Source organism: Rhopilema esculentum, chromosome 9, assembly GCF_057945365.1.
Source record: "Rhopilema esculentum isolate cy_ngs chromosome 9, ASM5794536v1, whole genome shotgun sequence".
Classification (NCBI taxonomy): domain Eukaryota; kingdom Metazoa; phylum Cnidaria; class Scyphozoa; order Rhizostomeae; family Rhizostomatidae; genus Rhopilema; species Rhopilema esculentum.
Genome location: NC_142823.1, coordinates 3,516,911 through 3,534,481, shown reverse-complemented (window position 1 = coordinate 3,534,481; position 17,571 = coordinate 3,516,911). Strand labels below are relative to the sequence as shown.

The 17,571-nt window shown below is 36.7% G+C and overlaps 1 protein-coding gene and 1 long non-coding RNA gene across 2 annotated transcripts in view; one reads left to right on the top strand and one right to left on the bottom strand.

The window, feature by feature from the left end:
* Positions 1 to 2,660: 2,660 nt before the first annotated feature.
* Positions 2,661 to 17,571, bottom strand: part of LOC135689055 (uncharacterized) — a 95,650-nt gene continuing 80,739 nt past the window's right edge. Inside the window, exons 5-7 of the mRNA XM_089110087.1 lie at positions 9,577 to 9,700; positions 8,546 to 8,755; positions 2,661 to 5,823 (exon numbers count right to left, since the gene is read on the bottom strand). Coding sequence (XP_088966213.1) covers positions 5,525 to 5,823; positions 8,546 to 8,750 — 504 coding nt within the window. The 5' untranslated portion in view covers positions 8,751 to 8,755; positions 9,577 to 9,700 and the 3' untranslated portion in view covers positions 2,661 to 5,524. The remainder of the gene's footprint in view (positions 5,824 to 8,545; positions 8,756 to 9,576; positions 9,701 to 17,571) is intronic.
* Positions 12,768 to 13,928, top strand: LOC148959546 (uncharacterized). Its single transcript, XR_016144034.1, has 2 exons — positions 12,768 to 13,149; positions 13,546 to 13,928. It is a non-coding gene; the product is annotated as an uncharacterized LOC148959546 (long non-coding RNA).

Genomic DNA, 17,571 nt, shown 5'->3' with positions numbered 1-17,571 from the left:
GTTTGGACTGAATTAATGTTCTTGATTATGCATTGTAAGTGTTTTTATTGAGTTACGTGAATATTGTTTCTGTGATTATACAAAAGCGATGTTGGAGAAAGTAATTCCTGCTCGTTATTCTAAAGGTGGCGAAATTTAGAAAACTTTTAGTCTCTATACGCAAAGTGCAAAGTCAAGAAGACATATCATAAATTTAAAGCACAAGTTAAAAGTTGGCATCTTTTGTTTTTAATCCCAACCCCAATTTTGGTGACCATGTCCTTTGGATTACCTTGAAATTCATTTCAGAATAATTTCGCAGTCCCCCTCTTGCAAATGGGTTGAGGTTGGGGTTTGGGTTGGGGTTTTGGGCACTTACAGGCAATTACACGGGCAGCCCATGCGTTACACTCGAGAACATATGTCACAACCACAGTATCAGCTTTTTTCCAGTGATTACCGTAGAATCAAAATCCTTATAGATAACATCTTGGAAGAATCTACAATCCCTGTCAAAAATCCTACTGGAAATGCTCTATCCTAATCCTAATCCATAATGTTCTATTTAAATCTGGTATTCCTTTGTTATTCATTTTTTTAACAGAAATCAGTGTCTTAATACACTAAGCCCTGAGTGACATTTATCTGCCCAAAAATGCGTAATTTTCCCGCTTCTTCAAAGGAACAAAAGCCTAAGTAACCTTCAAAGTAACCTAAGGACAAACTTAGATGCTGTCCCTAGAAAAAGCTATGGAACAAGACTTAGATCTAAGTGGGTCATGTTCTTTTTCAAAGTTTTCTACTAATGGACCCGTTAAAACCCATTTTGGCTATTATTGCATCAAATATAATGCCTGCAAATAAAGTTTTTGTTAACTTATCAAATTTGTGAATATTTTAAACTTGAATCTCTCCCTCCAAACAATTTAGCTTCATGCAAAGCTTAGAAGTTTGGTGGGATTTAATTGATTTCTTTCAGAAAGCCATTTAGCATTACAACCAACATTGTTCTGGGGAAGTGGGGTAGCGGTGTCGGTATTTCTTTACGGGAAACAGTCAGTTTCTCTCGAAACAACACTTGAGCAACTGGATGTTTTGGTTTAATATCATATTTCGTTTTATTCTGTTTAAAAGACAAGGAACAATGGCAGCGAAGAATTATCGAAATGACCTAACTAAGAGAAATAGATTCTATGATAACACAGGCTACTCCCGTTCTGTCATTCTTAAGTAGTATTTAGCTCAAAAAAAGAAATGTCATTTGTGACAATTAAAAAATCTAGCAAGGTTTGGAACAAATTTTTGAAGTTATGCAGCTGGCAAAACAAGAAAATCGACGTAGTTTGTAGTACAGCGGCCAAAAGATACATAATGCCATACTGGTGAAGCAAGTATAAACATAGTCAGCCATTTACTGCAATAAAGGAATTGTCTAAGGAACAAATAGTAACAAATTTATTGCAAATATTTACGAAACATGACTGAAAACAAAGCTGTATTTGCTTTGTCCCTTAATCTTGTGTGTTACAAAGTGAAGATCTTGTGTGTAAATAGTTGCTATATGGTACATTATTTTAGTATAGAATATACAAATTACACAATCAATATGTTAATTTTTCCTGTCTACACTGCTCAAAACAATCAAGAAAATTACTTGAAACACAGAAATGATTAAATCACAGTATTCATGCATTTTTTAAAAAAAAATTCATAAAATTAAACTACAAGACTGCGGAAAGATGCAGAAAGAAGCCACTTTTTTGTAACAATCTAAGAACTTCTTCATGTAACTGGGATTTCAGAAAATTTAAAAAAAAAACAAAACACGATGTTGCTGATGGAGTTTTCTGCCTTTTTTTCTACACAAGAGCGAAACGAAACCAATTCGGATGATGAATAGGCTAAAGTGCAATTTGTGGAAAAAGCTCAGCACATTTCCTTTCCAAAATTTAGATGGTCAAAACAACAATCTGTGTAAAACCATAGAGACATTTATTCTGCAAAAATCTTCTGTTTCGGATCAGAATACTCATTTTTTCAGAAAGGGTTTTAAATACTAAGAAAGTAAGAATTCAAGTAGAGAAATAAGAAAGAAGGCGAATTTGTAGTGCTTAAGCTTAAAAAAAGGAAATTATTCATTGCTCAAGGGAAGACATTCTTTCATTTTCCCAAAAGGCCGAGGTAATTAGTGGAACCCTACCTAAAAGTGGTACCTTAGCAAGTGAATTTGGTTAACACCGAAATATCTCAAAGGTGATTTTTTATCTAGTCAACTGATCTGGTTAATAATCTTTAGCTCCAGGCACCGCGGAGCGTTAGAAAAGTGGAGGGTCTGAAAAGAGGCTTTTCTGGTAGTTTGTTAATCAACTTGTTAGCCCAGTCCCCCCCTCCGCGGTGCCTGAGCTAACCATTCTTTCAAGTTCTTGAAAGCATTGCAGCTGGCTCTCATAGCCTATTCGTAAAACGATACTCGAAGCTACAGACCCTTTCCTGCCAGACTGTCTAGCTTTATTGTATCGTGACGATAAGATTCAATTTCCTAGACAAGTGGTAGACTCAGAGAAATACGAGGCAGGTTATTGTCATCTAAACACACACGGTAACAGTTAGATGTATTAGAATAACGAAAAAAAGTTAAATTTTATATAAAGCAAATAGAGCAGCCAATGAACTTTGCTCGATATACCATGAACTTTATATATTTAAGTTCGCTACTGAAACAGGGGTTATTCTAAGAAAAATTTACAACACCAGAAATAAAAGTACTGGTAATTTTTTGTAAAGCATTAAAATTGTACTGAATAAAGGGACCGAAACAACGGTAGAACGAAAACAACTGATCTCACAAAATAAGTCTGTCGTTTGATTGCATTGATAACATTGGCATTTGAGACAGAAAATATTTACAGGGAATAGAGGGTGGTGTGATTATACTAGATAAGGATGGAAGGAAGAAAAACAGCAAATATCAAAGGCTAAAGTGTTTTAGGTTAAGGAATGAATGACTATTTAGTATAATTCTTCTTTAACTTTAAGCTTTTGTTTTGATCTGCTGTTTGAATTTGACTTTCTTTTTGTTTTCCCGACGGTTTCTACATGCTCTGAAAAATTATTCAAGATGCTTGATTTTTACAGCATCACAAAATTGAAATCACTTTCACATTTTTTTATAACACCTCTGGAGAGACCATTATGGAATAAAGATCGTATTGACCTTTTTAATGCTATTCCTGCCATTTTTAACCTGGGGTGTTTTTAGTAAATTTTATATATCTGTAATCAGATCTTTTTCTTTCTCTTAATTTTAAATTGTAATTTATTTGATGGCAAAATTAAACATACATACACCATAAATAAGATTCACAATTCCACAAAACGGCAACAAAACCATTTTAGAATAACCCCTGTACTGAAAGATATAAGTAAGGTTTCATTTCCAGGTGCCGTGCATTTTAATCTATGACTGAACATTGCTATGAATCAGGGAAATGGCAAATTGATCTTCGAGTTAGTATTCACCATTTTGTTCCTAATCAAATAAACCCGGTACATAAAAAGCCTGTGCATTATAACTCAGTCCATTAAAACCCTATGTACAGTTGACATCCGCTATCTCGACTGCCCGCTATCTCGAACATTCGCTATTTCAAACCAATTTCTGTTTCTCTTGGTTTTGCTATAGGGGTACGTATAGAAAAACCGTTCGCTATCTCGACTGCTCGCTATTCGTTATGTCGAACCGTTTTCTGCTTCCCTTGGACCAAAAGTGTTCGCTATCTCGAACTTTTTTGTTTTAAGTTATGTGAGAAAATTAAAAAATACGTGTAAAATATCTGTTTAAACGGCAGATGACAGTTAACAGATTAAAAAGACAGTTTTATAATACAATTTAAATGTTTTATTAAGTTAGTGATAACTGTTCTAGCAGTCTGACAATAGAACGTTTTGACCCTTCTATTATCAATGTGCAAGGGACCTGCATGCCATCACCATCACCTAAGTTTACAGGTTTCTCTTTCATTTTTGCATGACAATAACTATACTGATCAGCTCTCAAGAAAAAAAGATTGTTTTCGCAAATTTCTCATTTTCCCTTTCGTAGTAGACCAACAACGTCATTGATTTTTGAAACGCAAACGGCATACTTATCCATAATATAATCAGGTTCTATTGCAGTTCTAAGTTTTTCGCCAATCTCCTGTCACAGTACAAACTTTAAGATATTTATAATGCAGATGAGTTTGGACTGTTCTATCAGTGTATGCCTGACAAGTCAATGCATTTGAAGTCTGAAGGTTGCATTGGAGGTAAGCAACGCAAAGTCCGCCCGACTGGAATGGCAGCTGCCAGTGCTATTGGAGAAAAGCTTCCCATGTTTGTAATTGAAAAATAAAAAAAAGCCAAGATGCTTCAATGAGATTAGTTCTTTGCCTTGCCGTTATAGACATCAGAAAAAAAGCTGGATGAGTGGTGAGTTGTTTCAAGAATGGGTAAAAGAACTGAACAACAAATTTCTGGCACAGAAACGAAAGGTTGCTCTTGTTGTCGACAACTGTCCAGCACATCCAGAAGTAGAAAACCTGAAAGCAATCAAGCTTGTGTTCCTGCCGCCAAACACAACATCTAAGACACAGCCAATGGATCAAGGGGTAATCCGAAGTTTAAAGGCAAAGAACCGAACAGTTTTGGTGCAGAAATACATCAGAGAAATTGATCAACAAAAGTCTCTACCAAAAATTAGCATTTTGGATGCAATGGACACATTAGCTGCATCGTGGTCTATGGTATCTGAAACGACAATCGTTAACTGCTTTGCCAAAGCTGGCCTTTCTTCCGAAAATCAACATCAAGCAGCATTAGATAAAGATGACCCTTTTAAAGACTTGGTGGAAGTATTGACGAAACTGTAAAGTAGAGTTCAAGAAATTGCTCCAAAAAACAAGTGCAGAGGAATTTATTGACTGAGACGACCAAGTCTTAGCAAGAGCAGCCTTGCCAACTGAAGATGAAATCATAGCTGAGCTAATTGGTGAAGAAGTTGTTGAAGTTGAGGACAGCCAAGAAAACAGCCAAGAGGACAGCCAAGAAAGCAACGACAACCCTTTGACAAAGCCAACAACGGACAAAATAAGAGATGCGATGGAGGTAATATCAAGATATTGCCTATTCTCAGAGAATGGAGAAGTGCTCCGTGAGCATTTCGTTAAAAAAAATGGTGTTATAGAGAAGGAACTGGCTAGAAAGAGAAAACAAATGACATTAGATGCTTATTTTCTCAATGATTTAGTTTGACTTGTAAATTTGTATTAGTGACTACATATCCTTTATTGATGCCTATTAAAACTTCCGAATATGAAAAATTGGATTTTTTGGGGTCATCCGATAACTCGAACATTCGCTTTCTCGAACAACTTTCCGTTTTCCTTCAGAGTTCGAGATAGCGGATGTCAAATGTATATTAAAAACCCGGTGCACTAAAGCCCAGTTAATTTAAACCCGGTCCATAATAGCCCGGTACATACACGGTGCTTAATAAATATGTAGCTCAAGTGCATCTGCAGAGTCGCTGCCTTTCATGATGCTTGGCTGCACAATCGATATTGACTGGAACTCTAGCAAACCCATAGCAAATACCCGTAGATGGCAAGTAGAAAGGATCTTCTTTGTTCTGGTAGTAGGCAGACAATACATCGGATGCTGTTCTTGGGTATTTGCAAACAGTCCCGGCCATTTTAAACATGTAAACTGAGTTGAGCGTGTTGATTGCTGGATTACAGGATTTCCCCAAGCCTGCGCATGTTTCTGAACAAGAAGCATTCAACGATCCGACTTTGTATTCTTCAGCTAGATAATTAAGATGTTCGTATGTAAATTATTGAAACAAAGGGGGAGGAGAGGGGAGAGGAAGGGAGTGGAGAGGAGGGGAAGGTTGAGGAGGGGAGGGGAAGGTTGAGGAGAGGAGGGAAAGGTAGAAGGAGAGAAGGGCGGGGAGAGGAGAGAATGGAAGGGGAGAGGAAGGGAAAGAAAAGGTTATTAGATGTTAATGTAACATGTGTGTCATCTGCATACATGCTAGCCTTAGAAAATTCTAAGCACTTTTCATTTAGGTAGATGATAAACAGGAGTGGCCCCAAGCATGATCCTTGAGGTATACCACATGTTACCAATCTAGCCCCCGACTGTTATCCATTAACTGAGCAGAATTGTCTTCTATTACTTAAGAAGGATGTGAACCATGCTCTCGAGATTCCCCCCATACCGATTGCATTTAACTTTTTTATCAGTATTGCATGATCTATGGTATCAAATGCCTTTTTCAAATCCAGAAATATGGCCACGTTGAGCTGTTCTTTGTCGATGTTGTCATACCAATTGTCAGTACCATTTATCAGGAATGTTATAGTAGAATACAGTTTTCGAAAAGCAGATTGATTTGGAGTCAATACCTTGTTCGCTATGAGATATTTAACAAGCTGATCGTGAACTATTTTTTCCAACAGTCGAGAGAAAATTGAGATGACAGAGATAGGTCTATAATTGTTTCCATCCCTTTTTGAGCCTGATTTAAAATCGGTGTGACTTTTGCTAATTTCCAGGTATCTGGGAAAGCATCATACTTTAAAGGCGAGTTGAAAATCATGGTTAGTGGTTTCCAAATGAAGTCTCAACATTGAACACTGAACAATTCATGATTCAGCTATACCTTTTTCTTTTGCAATTATTTTCCCTTCGACATTTAAGCTCGAAACTTCTGTTGAAAGGCTTGCTTTGAACACCTTATTGACAACCTGCCACATTCTTCTAGGATTTCCCTTTTCTGATGTCTGGGGTGATCCTAGCCTGCGCCGCAGACCCAATCCTCCAAAGTTGTTCTATCCCTTAGGCCTGTATATTATGTGTGACGGAAAAATTCCCACTTACCAGTGAATAAGACAGTGTGCTTCATCAATAATCAAGCCAACACAGTTTTTTCTAAATGCAGGCGATGATGCTATGGTTCTCCAATATTTAATTGAAAGCAAAGTTTCAGGTGATGCGTAAATCAATGAGATGCAATCTTCAGTAATATGTTCAAATAATTCATCGCTTTCCATCTCATTTGTGTCTGTCAATGCGATGGCCGTAATTCCTGTCTCCTTATTTAAAAGGAAACTTGGTCGATCATCAGCAATTTTAACGGTGATATTACAATAATTGTGCTTGTTCCTGGGAGCTGATCTAATATGATGTCAGTCATTATCGGTAAAATCTGAAAAATCAATGATTTTCCAAAGCCCGTAGGAGCACTGAAAAATAGATCATTTCCTCCAAGTAGTTTTCGCATTGCCACTATCTGCTCATGATGTAAATTTTCATGCAAGTTTTCGAATGACACGTACCTTCTACATGCCAGTTCTAAAGCTTCCTCCAATTTCTTGTCAGTAAAGGAGGCGGACATTTTGAAAGATTGTCGGTCAGCAGCGATGCCTTGAATCCTTGAGTCATAAATTAAATCTTGTTATTACTTCCATAGTTTCAATGCATAAATAACTTCCGCAGATTCGTGGAAATAATTTATGCAAGAACAAGCTTCGGGTCAATTGTTCGCAGACCCTATTCTATTTGGAGGATTGGGTCTGCGGCGCAGGCTAGGGTGATCCAGGGAGTAAAGGTATTGCCTAACCTCCTTTTCTTCAGTGGTGCATGGATATTTAAAACCGACTCAAAGATCTCCTGAAAAGTGGTAGCCATCTTATCAGGATTATCAGCGTAAGAGTTAAGGATGGTTTCCCAATCTATTTGCTGCAGGTCGTTGCGAAACAATGCCCTGTGATAATTGCTCAGACAGCGAATCTCCAAAACTTTTGGTTTTGGTATGAAATGCAGCAAGCAGTCTGAAACCTTTACGGATTCCTTGTCTTCATTTGCTTTTGGCAACATTGTTTTAATCAATTGTATGGTCATTTTATTGAAAAAAATTGACTAACTAACAAACCAACTTTTAATCTAATTTAACTAGAAGACCATATCAGTTAATCGATGTAAAACATGATGAGCAACTGATAAATATTGTTGGACGGCTCGACTACTGCGAAAAAACTGCAGGCCGAACAACATAATCTTTTTATGGGCTTTAATCATTGGTATCTTATGCATAGTTGATTTGTTCAGCCAAAACGTTATTCAATCCAATAATGTATTAGGTTGCACCCCTTATTCAAGCCCATGGCGTGTCTCTCTTCACCCTTTAAAGTATTGTGGCATATTACAATAAACTTTGAGGAAAAACTGCAAACATCTTTAAATCATGATAACAAGTTATGAAAGGGGTCTGTGATGACAAAAATAAAAGTATGATTGTTAATGTTGATGTAATCGACCGTTATAACTTTTGGGGACTCTCTCAGCTCCGGGCCTGGGGAAGTCTGCCCCCTCTCATGGGCCCGGGCCTGGCTTTCCCAAATTGAAGACTTTTTCAAATCTTCCACGGCAAGCGGAGAACGATTCTGAAGTAACATTAGATTTTAAGAGTGGGATAGCAAGTAATGAAATTTGATTGGACATAAGTTCTGAGAAAAGCATTCACCTTGAACATGTTGACTGATTATGGAGGCCAAGTATGTTCTTGTGAAGTATTCAGTCAAAGAACCAGCCCATAACAACTTATCTGCGCGTAGTGTTGGAACTTTGTAGCAACGCCATTGATAGCCATCAAGATTTTGAGAGCTCCCGTCGAAACGAGGCAACGTACCATGCAACACTAAACTGCAGAACTTGCTAAGCAATGACATCAGGTCTAGAAGGATACAAACAGATTATGCATGGAATATTCAAAATAAATATCTATGAAATAAAACATTATCTTGCGGTGTGACTAGTGTAAAAGATGAACACAGGAGTCGTCTCATAAAGCCATGATTGAACTATCAACTCTGAATTCTTCAACACTGAATTATTCGTGTTTAGAAGACATTGAAACAACAAAAGTTTATGTTGATTGAATTTGACTGCAGATGTGAGGTGGCCAATGACCAGAAATAGCGATGGATGCTGGGATACAATTTAGTGGCAAGACTCACTGTGCCTTTATGCTACATTAAACCCTTTTATTCATACCCTTACTCGAAGCAGCAGAATCTATAGGTTAAGGATTAGCTAAAAAACTGAATGAAATAGAGCACCGAGGTATGACGTCATCAAAAATCTATTTTTAGAATTCTTGATGTTGACTAAATAGTCTGAAATGACGGGAAATTTTCCTCTCAATATTCAAAATCAGTTAGATATGTTTAAAATTGGGAGAGACATGGCCAATGAAAGATTTCATTTCAAGTTTGCAAGATTTCAAGATTTCAAGATTTCAAGATTTCAAGATTTCAAGTTTGCAAGATTTCAAGATTTCAAGATTTCTAGACAAATTACACAGGTTGGATGGGAAAAGAGCCTGTCCTTATGTAAAACATCTCAGCCGATATGTAACAAAATCAACTGATTTTACATATAAAAATCTTTCAAAATGCTTGTTCGGGCTTCATAGCCCAAATTGAATAAAATTCTTGAAATAGATGTTAGCGACGTCATCACTTAGGGATTCTATTCCGTAGATGATCATCTTACCATCTTGACAGTTGTCTCCGTAAAAGCCTTTGGGACAAGAACACTCGTATCCTGCTGTATTACAACTTTCTTTGCAGACACCACCATTTTTACAAGGATTTGGCTTGGAAAAGCAAGTATTTTCCTAAAACAAAAAAGGGTTGGTTTGCATTACATTGCTAGACACAGCAAAATGATCTACTGATGAATAAGTGCTGTATAATGCAGATACTGTCCTTTGATAGCATATATCATCTTTAATACAAGATTCCTAACAACAGCCTTCTTAAAGGTGTAAACTTTGCTCGAAACTATATATTTCCAATACCTCAGCTTCAACTTTCCTTAATTTGCTAAATAGTTTGGCTAAAGAATTAGCTATTTTCAAAAACTATCTCCAAAACAGGGGGTGCTCTTATCTCGATTAGCCTAGTTATTGAGTTAGCTTCTGATATAAATCCCCCACTTACGATTCTTCTTGCCCCCGTAGAGTTTTTCTAACTGAATTTCAATTGCATTTCAAACCGTTTCTGTTATTAGCTAATAAAGTATAAGATGAATTTTAATTTTGTCCTTTTGAGTAAAGAAGATTGTCCAGTTTTTGTATGTTGAAAGGGGAGCGAGAGGGGAGCGAACGGGGCAACGATCTCTCTCGCCCTTTGATGGGAGGGGAAAGGGGCCAAATTGACCTTTTCATAAATAAGCCTTCGACGTATCAAAGATATTAATATAAAAACTTGACTGTTTTAACATATTCACGAAGAAATTGTGACTTGAAACTTGCGACTCAAAAACCAGAAAAAATCTTATTCTTATCACTGCAATAACCCTATTTACAAGATGCCAGCAGAAAATCGAAACAGAAGAACAGTTTCAAAAAAATTAACAAAAAAAGCTGAAAAGAAAAGCTGGAATTTTTTTCAAGTGTCCTTTTACTGAAGCCTGCCCCTTCGCCCTCTTGATGGTCGTTCTTGCGTCCGTGGACTCAATGCCAAGCAATATAGGGGCTTAAGAGACTTACGAAATAGGCCCGACTTGAGCAAGAACTGAGACCGAGACCGTCAATATTGTCTGTATTATCAGTATTATCAGTCAATATTATCTGTATTATCAGTATTATCAGTCAATATTATCAGTAATACTTGGACTGAGACCGTCAATATCATCCAATATTTGATTCAGCCTTAAGCTAATTTTTTTTTAAACTTGGTTCTTTTAGAATTTTGAGACTAGCAATCCAAACTAGGCTGTTCTTTGAACTTGTCCTATGAAAAGAAAATAATTGCTTATAGCTATGCTAAAAACATTTAAGAGTCATCTCCTTAAATTAGTAATATATGCTCAAATAGACCGCGGAGATTGTATTTCTTGCTCGGCAGAACCATTGTTTCGATCTTTACAATAAAATGTTTCGATGGCTTTTGATAGGATAAAACCATTTTAGTTTCAGTGGCTAACAACCGGAAGCCTGTCTTTCCTAAACGTTTTTTCTCTCAAAATAGGCATTTACATCAAAATTCGAGGTTGATTGATGTTTCAAAAGTATTGTGACAAGAAGCGAAAAAAGTGCTCAACAAGAAAATTAACAACCCAAAGCTAATTATAAATTATCATAAAATGAAATTATCATAATTATTGTAACATATGATTATAAGCATATTTTAGTAACAAACCAAGAGGGGGATAGCTGAAACCTTTAAGATCTTAGATAAACCAGGTCATTTTTCTTGTTAAAGAAGATTAATTTCGGGCGGTTTAATTCGTAGGGGGAGCTCACAGATCTCATCTAATCTCAAAATTTTCCAAATTTTACAGTGAAGAAATTAATAGGAATGCTTTTTTATTTGGAAACCACTATAGCAGTCTCAGGATTGTAAAATTTCTTGGACTTTTAGTTCATTAAGTTTCATTAAGTATTCATTAAAAACTTCACTGCAGTTGTGTCTTACCTACTTTTGTTTAGAAAAAAGGAGAACGATAAAGAAAGAATAAGGTGAAAGTAGAGATGCAAACAGAGATTGGTTTGCAGAGGAGTGTTGTGGTTTTGCAGGAGACAAAAATACTGAACCATTTAAGAAGTGCTTTAGAAACCACGAAGATACAAAAATAGCGTTCAGAAATACGCCAACTCGCTCACAATTATTCGCTTTCCATACGTAAAAAGCACTTCCGCTAAGAAACAAATAACAAAGAAGGAATTTGAATTCGCTTTGTTAAAGTTGCTAAGCAAGTTTCCAGCAGCAAATATTTGCTATATGTAGTTATTACCTCAATGATAACAATGTTAATTTTTTTTGGAAGAATCGATGTTACATTCATCGAATACAAAGGTTTTTGAAAAACCAAAAAAAATTTCAGTAAAGGGTTGCAGATGCATTATCTGCACAACATCTTTTTAAATAATTTTTCTAAAACAAACTTCAAGATTTAGAAGAAAAAAACACGAAAAATGGAATTGCTATGTTTTCCAATTTCAACACTCAAAACGTGAATATTTCCTGCATTGAAACAAGGTTTTTAGGCTCTTGTAGAAAATTTGAGTCCGATTCCAAGTATCATGAAACAAAATTCTACCCATTGAATAAATTTTACATGATTCGGTCAAATTGAAAAAAAGGAATGATATTATTCCCAGAAAACAAGCAATGTTAGAAGTTTCAAAACCACTAGAGTTCATTTGTTATCCGTCTACGTTACTCATTAATTTCAACCATTGAAAATCCTAGGAGACTTTAAATGTCACAATGGCGATATAAAATCAAGATTATGAAAACGGCTGCTCACTACCAAGTTTTAGTTTGATGATAGAACATATAATATGTGTATAAAGTATAAAAAATTTGAACATGTTTTGTTTAAAGATTTAACGAGAAGGATCAGACTTAAGAAAAAGTTATGAAACAATGTCCCCTTGGAAACTTTACTTTGAAACTAGGAAACTTTACAGAACTTGCACGAAAAATGCAGCGTTTATTTATTTCCATTTCCAAGGATATTTCCATTTGATAAATTTGCACAAAATTCCAGTTTTTCATAATTCAATGTTTCAATTTAAAAGTTTTTGCTTTATTCGCAGTGTAGTACACATATGAATTTGAAGGACTGTTATCAGAAAATTGTATTTTCAAGTATTTTAACTAAATTTGAGTTATATTTATATTGGGGCTACAAGTAGTTTTCATCCTGCTGATTTCGAATATTGATACAAAAATTGTGTTTTCTTTCCTTTTTTCCACATTTACCACGCAAAGTGTAAAATTTATCGATTTCCGTGGCGGAGAGGACTGGAGACAAGTTTTAGGCGCTGACGTAAAGTCGTGGACACGTGCCCCGATCCCAAGCGTGGAGACGAAAACAGCAGAGTGAGTCGGAAGGAAGAAATTCGGGAATTCGGTTAGTAGTTAGAATTTCAGTTTGCAATTTTCACGACAGCTCTCCAGGAATGGCAACAGACTCAAAATCGAGCGACGAGGAAGTGTTTGGAGCATGTATTGGTGAAGTACTTATCCTACCAAGAGCGAGCCGGAACAGCGAATCATCTCCGGCGACATTTTGTGCTTCCTTTGTCGTTAGTAAAGAGGAAATAAATAAATGGTACGTTGATCCTTGTTTCTTTTCTTGCAACAAAGGCAAGAAATATACATACTCAGTTTCCTTGTAAAAAAAATGCATCAGAGAATGACTTAAGGCTACATATTATAATCTAAACATTTCTAAAATCTAAAATACTAAGGATTTAGGGTTATAACATGTCACAATTAAATAAACATTTTCTTTGATTTAAAAATCTTTATACATAGTTTGATGTGTAGCAGGTCTACCTAGCCCACCTTTGGTTTAAAAACTAGTTAATGTTGTGTACATGTACAGGTATTATTAAATCGTACTGCAATTCAGATTTTTTGGACTGCGAGAAATTCAAACATTTAATAGAAGTGCATGAAATATGCCTAAATTGATTAATACCTAAAATTTCATCCACTTTGCCAGGTATCTACAAACAGTGGCCTATCAAAATGGATGGTTTGCTGGTTTTGGCTGGAGTTTTGGCTGGAATAACTAGACCACCTCAAGCATGCATTTATCACAAATTTAAAGAAAAGAACTTTAGTCAAAAAAGAAAATATATACTTGGAAATGTAAACTTGGAAACATTCAGTCTTTTTATGTTACATCTTGGTATCAATTGTTCTGTAGTCAAGGCACGAGCACCCCTGTTTAAAGGGGGTACTACTTTAATATTTTTCATTGAGTAATATTGTGTTGGTTTACCACACCAAATGTTTCTTGGCTGTTTAGGAAACTATATGAAAGCTATCATGATATCATGTTCCATGGAATGGGCACAAGAACCCAAGTCTAAAAAGGGCAAAGGGGTAGGTGGGGGCAGCAAATCTTGTTGTGTATGTCTGCCAAGTTTCATGGCTGTATAGCTAACAGAAGCGGATTTACCATACTAAGGTCTTCTGAGTACTGGGCACAGCAAATCAATTTTAGAAATTGCACAAGGGGTATTTCTGAAGTAGGGGACCCGTTCTGTCCTTTTCAGCAAGTAAAATTGGGTAGGATTGACTGCGTTCTCGCTCCACCGTCGATGAGGGCAAAATTCGACTTCAAAAGCCTTTACAACTCGAAAACTTCTCAATTTATTGCAAAAAATTTAAACGGTTTTAGAATCAGCACAGGAACCTTTATTAGTGGACAAAAAATCGTATTTCACTTGAAGAACCCGTGCATAGTATATGCATCGACAAAGGTTTCATCACAGAAAAAGCCCGCCCGTTCACAATGCACAGGCTAATATCAATCAACCGAATTTCGTACAATCTACCAATGCTACTGCACCAAAATGCTACCAAAATTACCAACATGCCTATTCTAGAGCATGAGTTTACAATGCTTCAAAATGCGTCTCCTACCCAGTAACGATAAAAAACAATTCAAGGGACAAACCTCATCCGTAGTGCCAAGAAATGTCCAACCAGCCTTTTCGGTTAATTTATGAATAGCAGCAAGAAATCCAATATCAAATATTTCACAGAGCCCGGTATCCTTGTTGTGATTAGCAGATTTGCATTTTGGGTGTGAAAGGCAGTGCAGACAACACTGCCTTCGGTTGGTGTTCGTATACGTGCTAAGACCAGTGTTGGCAAGTGCAATGTTGGGCAATACAATGTCGAAATTCATTTGCATTTTACAGGGTAGCCTAACGATGCTCCCATTGGCATGCAGATTCATAAAATATAACAAGACGAAAAAGACCCTGTATAGATGAAGCGACATTTCGTAGCAGTGCTAAGCAAGCCTTTATGCCAAACCACCTACAGAATTTGTGTTGGCAGCAAAGTTGTTTTCCCAAGGTTGAAGCAGTCCAAAAAACGTTGCCTGGACAACAATGTACAGGTACAATTTTAGGCAACGGTAAATATGTTTAAAAATCTTCAGCGACGCCTTTCAGCTAGCTTTTAAAGCTTGAAAGCAACAAGCAAGATATCTATATGAATTCCTGTAAACAGAACTTTATGTGCGCAATCAATCTTTGGAAATTTTTCATCCTTCTCGCGACAAATGTGCTAGGCCCTATCTGCCCGAAACAGAATTAATTTTGCGAAAACACGATTTTTCACAGGATTCATTTTTAAGGACCTTGATGTTCATAGGAAACGCTCCAGATTGCGTTGTGAAATGTTTTTCGGAAACCCGAGTTGCCTGCGTCGCAGACCCCAAGGCTAGAACATGGCCGGCAAAACCAGGCATGCCCTCCCCTCCCCTCACTTTTTTGTATAACAAAGCAATATTTTTAAGATGAAGTAGAAAAAAATGTATTGCACCATTCTGCAAGTTATTTTGTCTCAAATTACATTAAATATGCCCTTAGATTAAGTTTTGTTACTATGTCTTTACCAAATAAATATCTAGAAAACTAGAACTTGGGAAACTGATCGATAAAACCGAATCCTTGTCCAGTATTCAGCAGGTTTATGTCCAAAGACATATTCAACAGAGAAATCGATGCAAGAGGAATATCGCGCTCATTTGCGATGACTGGTGCATTTTTCTCGGTGAATTCAGAAATCGACGTTGCCATTGACTCTTTCTGTCGCAGACCGACGCGAAGAGAAGTTTTTTGATCTAGCTTCAGCACAAGTCTTTGATTACAAGCTGATAGAGTTGATATGGTTTTCCCAGAGATATCAAGATCGCGTCCTTCCTCATATTGGGAGGCCGGCGTATCGTCTCAGTTTTTCATAACGCTATTGGACAGCATTTGTACTGATCTGGACTGTAAGAGGTATGGACTGAGAGTAGTGTTGCTGTGGAATGGAAGGTGTAGTGTCTTTAATCTTGAATGGCAGGTCGTATGTTCGAGCCATGCGAGTTCACAAGTGAACATATCAAGCTTTATCGACACTACTCCTGCAACTTTTTCTAGCGTTTATTGAAAACAAAGACCTTGAGCATGCAAAATGGTTTCAGTTAGCTCGAAAAACCCTTAACTTTGATAGGACTACTTGAAAACCCTAATTCAGACTATTGCTTCTGATGTTTCCTCCAAAAAGAATCAAAGAAGGACGTTATTTTCTTCTTTTTGTGGCAATAGCCAATCAATGATCAACACAACCAATATTCATTCATTCTCTTTGAATAATTGTTTTTGGATTAATCTTTGGATTTGCTTTGCGGGATAATTATAAGCGGATTCTGCCAAGAATACGATAAGCGGTAAGCGGTTCCATGAGATATGATCACCTTATATATGCAAGGTCAGTGCCATTTCTTATTGATGACATGACGCAGCCTTCCCGGAAATCCATAAAAAACTTACAGGGTGATTTTGTTATGAAGCGCTCCAATAAAAAATTTAACAGATTCAATTGATAAAAATTTAACAAGTTGATACAGGTCATGTCCAGGAATGGATCATTGAAAATTGAGAGAGCTGGCGGTGTATTTGGCGTTGAAATTATATGCACATCAACGTTGGGAGCTTTCTTTTCACCAGGGGTGTGAAATCACAACAAAACCATTCACCGTGTTCGATCTTGACGCAGCAAAAGCCGCTTGCAACGAATTAAAAATATCTTTCATTTTAATAATATTTTTTCACAAAGCTTAATAAGCGATTCATTCTAAAGATCTACTTGGTTGAAAATATTGGGAATAACAAAAATCTTCATCATCTTCCACCCATCTTCATCGCACTGCTTACCCCCTATTTATTTAAGAAAAAACTAAGAACAATCCAGCCTCAGATTTTCGAGAACAGTCGAATCAAGAACAGTCAGCTTGAACTGAAATTTACAGGTTCTTATAAAAAATGAGTGTAGTCCCGATGGAAGACCTCAAGTCAGCTACAACGATCGACTGAATTCGAAAGGTGTCCCTACATTTGAAGTTTTGTACCAAGTCAAGGTAAGATCCATATTTTCGGATAAAAAGGTCACAAAAACTGACAGAAGATGACGCAATTGCAAATTGTAGCACTCGAAGTTGGAAGGAAAAGGAATTTTGCAGTTAGGGATTTGTGTGCTCTTGTCCCCGCTTCAAGAGCATCAACTAATCTTGGGCTTGATCTTGAAAGAAGTTGCAGCTGCAGTGGCTATTCCATTAAAAATGGAAACAGCAAAATCTTAGATAATTGTCAACAACTTGTCAACAACAATTTTTCCTTGGCACGACCTGCAGAAGCAGAAACGCTCGGATATTCAACAGAAAATTTGCATAGAATGTGATAAGTTTCAATACCACTTAAGAATTGATGTCGTTTTTGACTGCTTCTGGAGGTTTTAATGAAAATTTCCAACCGCGAGTGAAAGAGGAAGGCCTCTCATTCAATTCACTCTACATTTAGACACAGAAATGGACCATTACCAAAGCTTTAGCAAAATTTCCTTGATCTTTGGGTGAATACGGTTTGTAGGAGAATGTACCGATAAAAAGGAAGTTTGGTCAGCTAGGCAGGATGATGATTACAGAAATCCACCAAGAAGAGGCAGACACAAGAATGATTCCGCA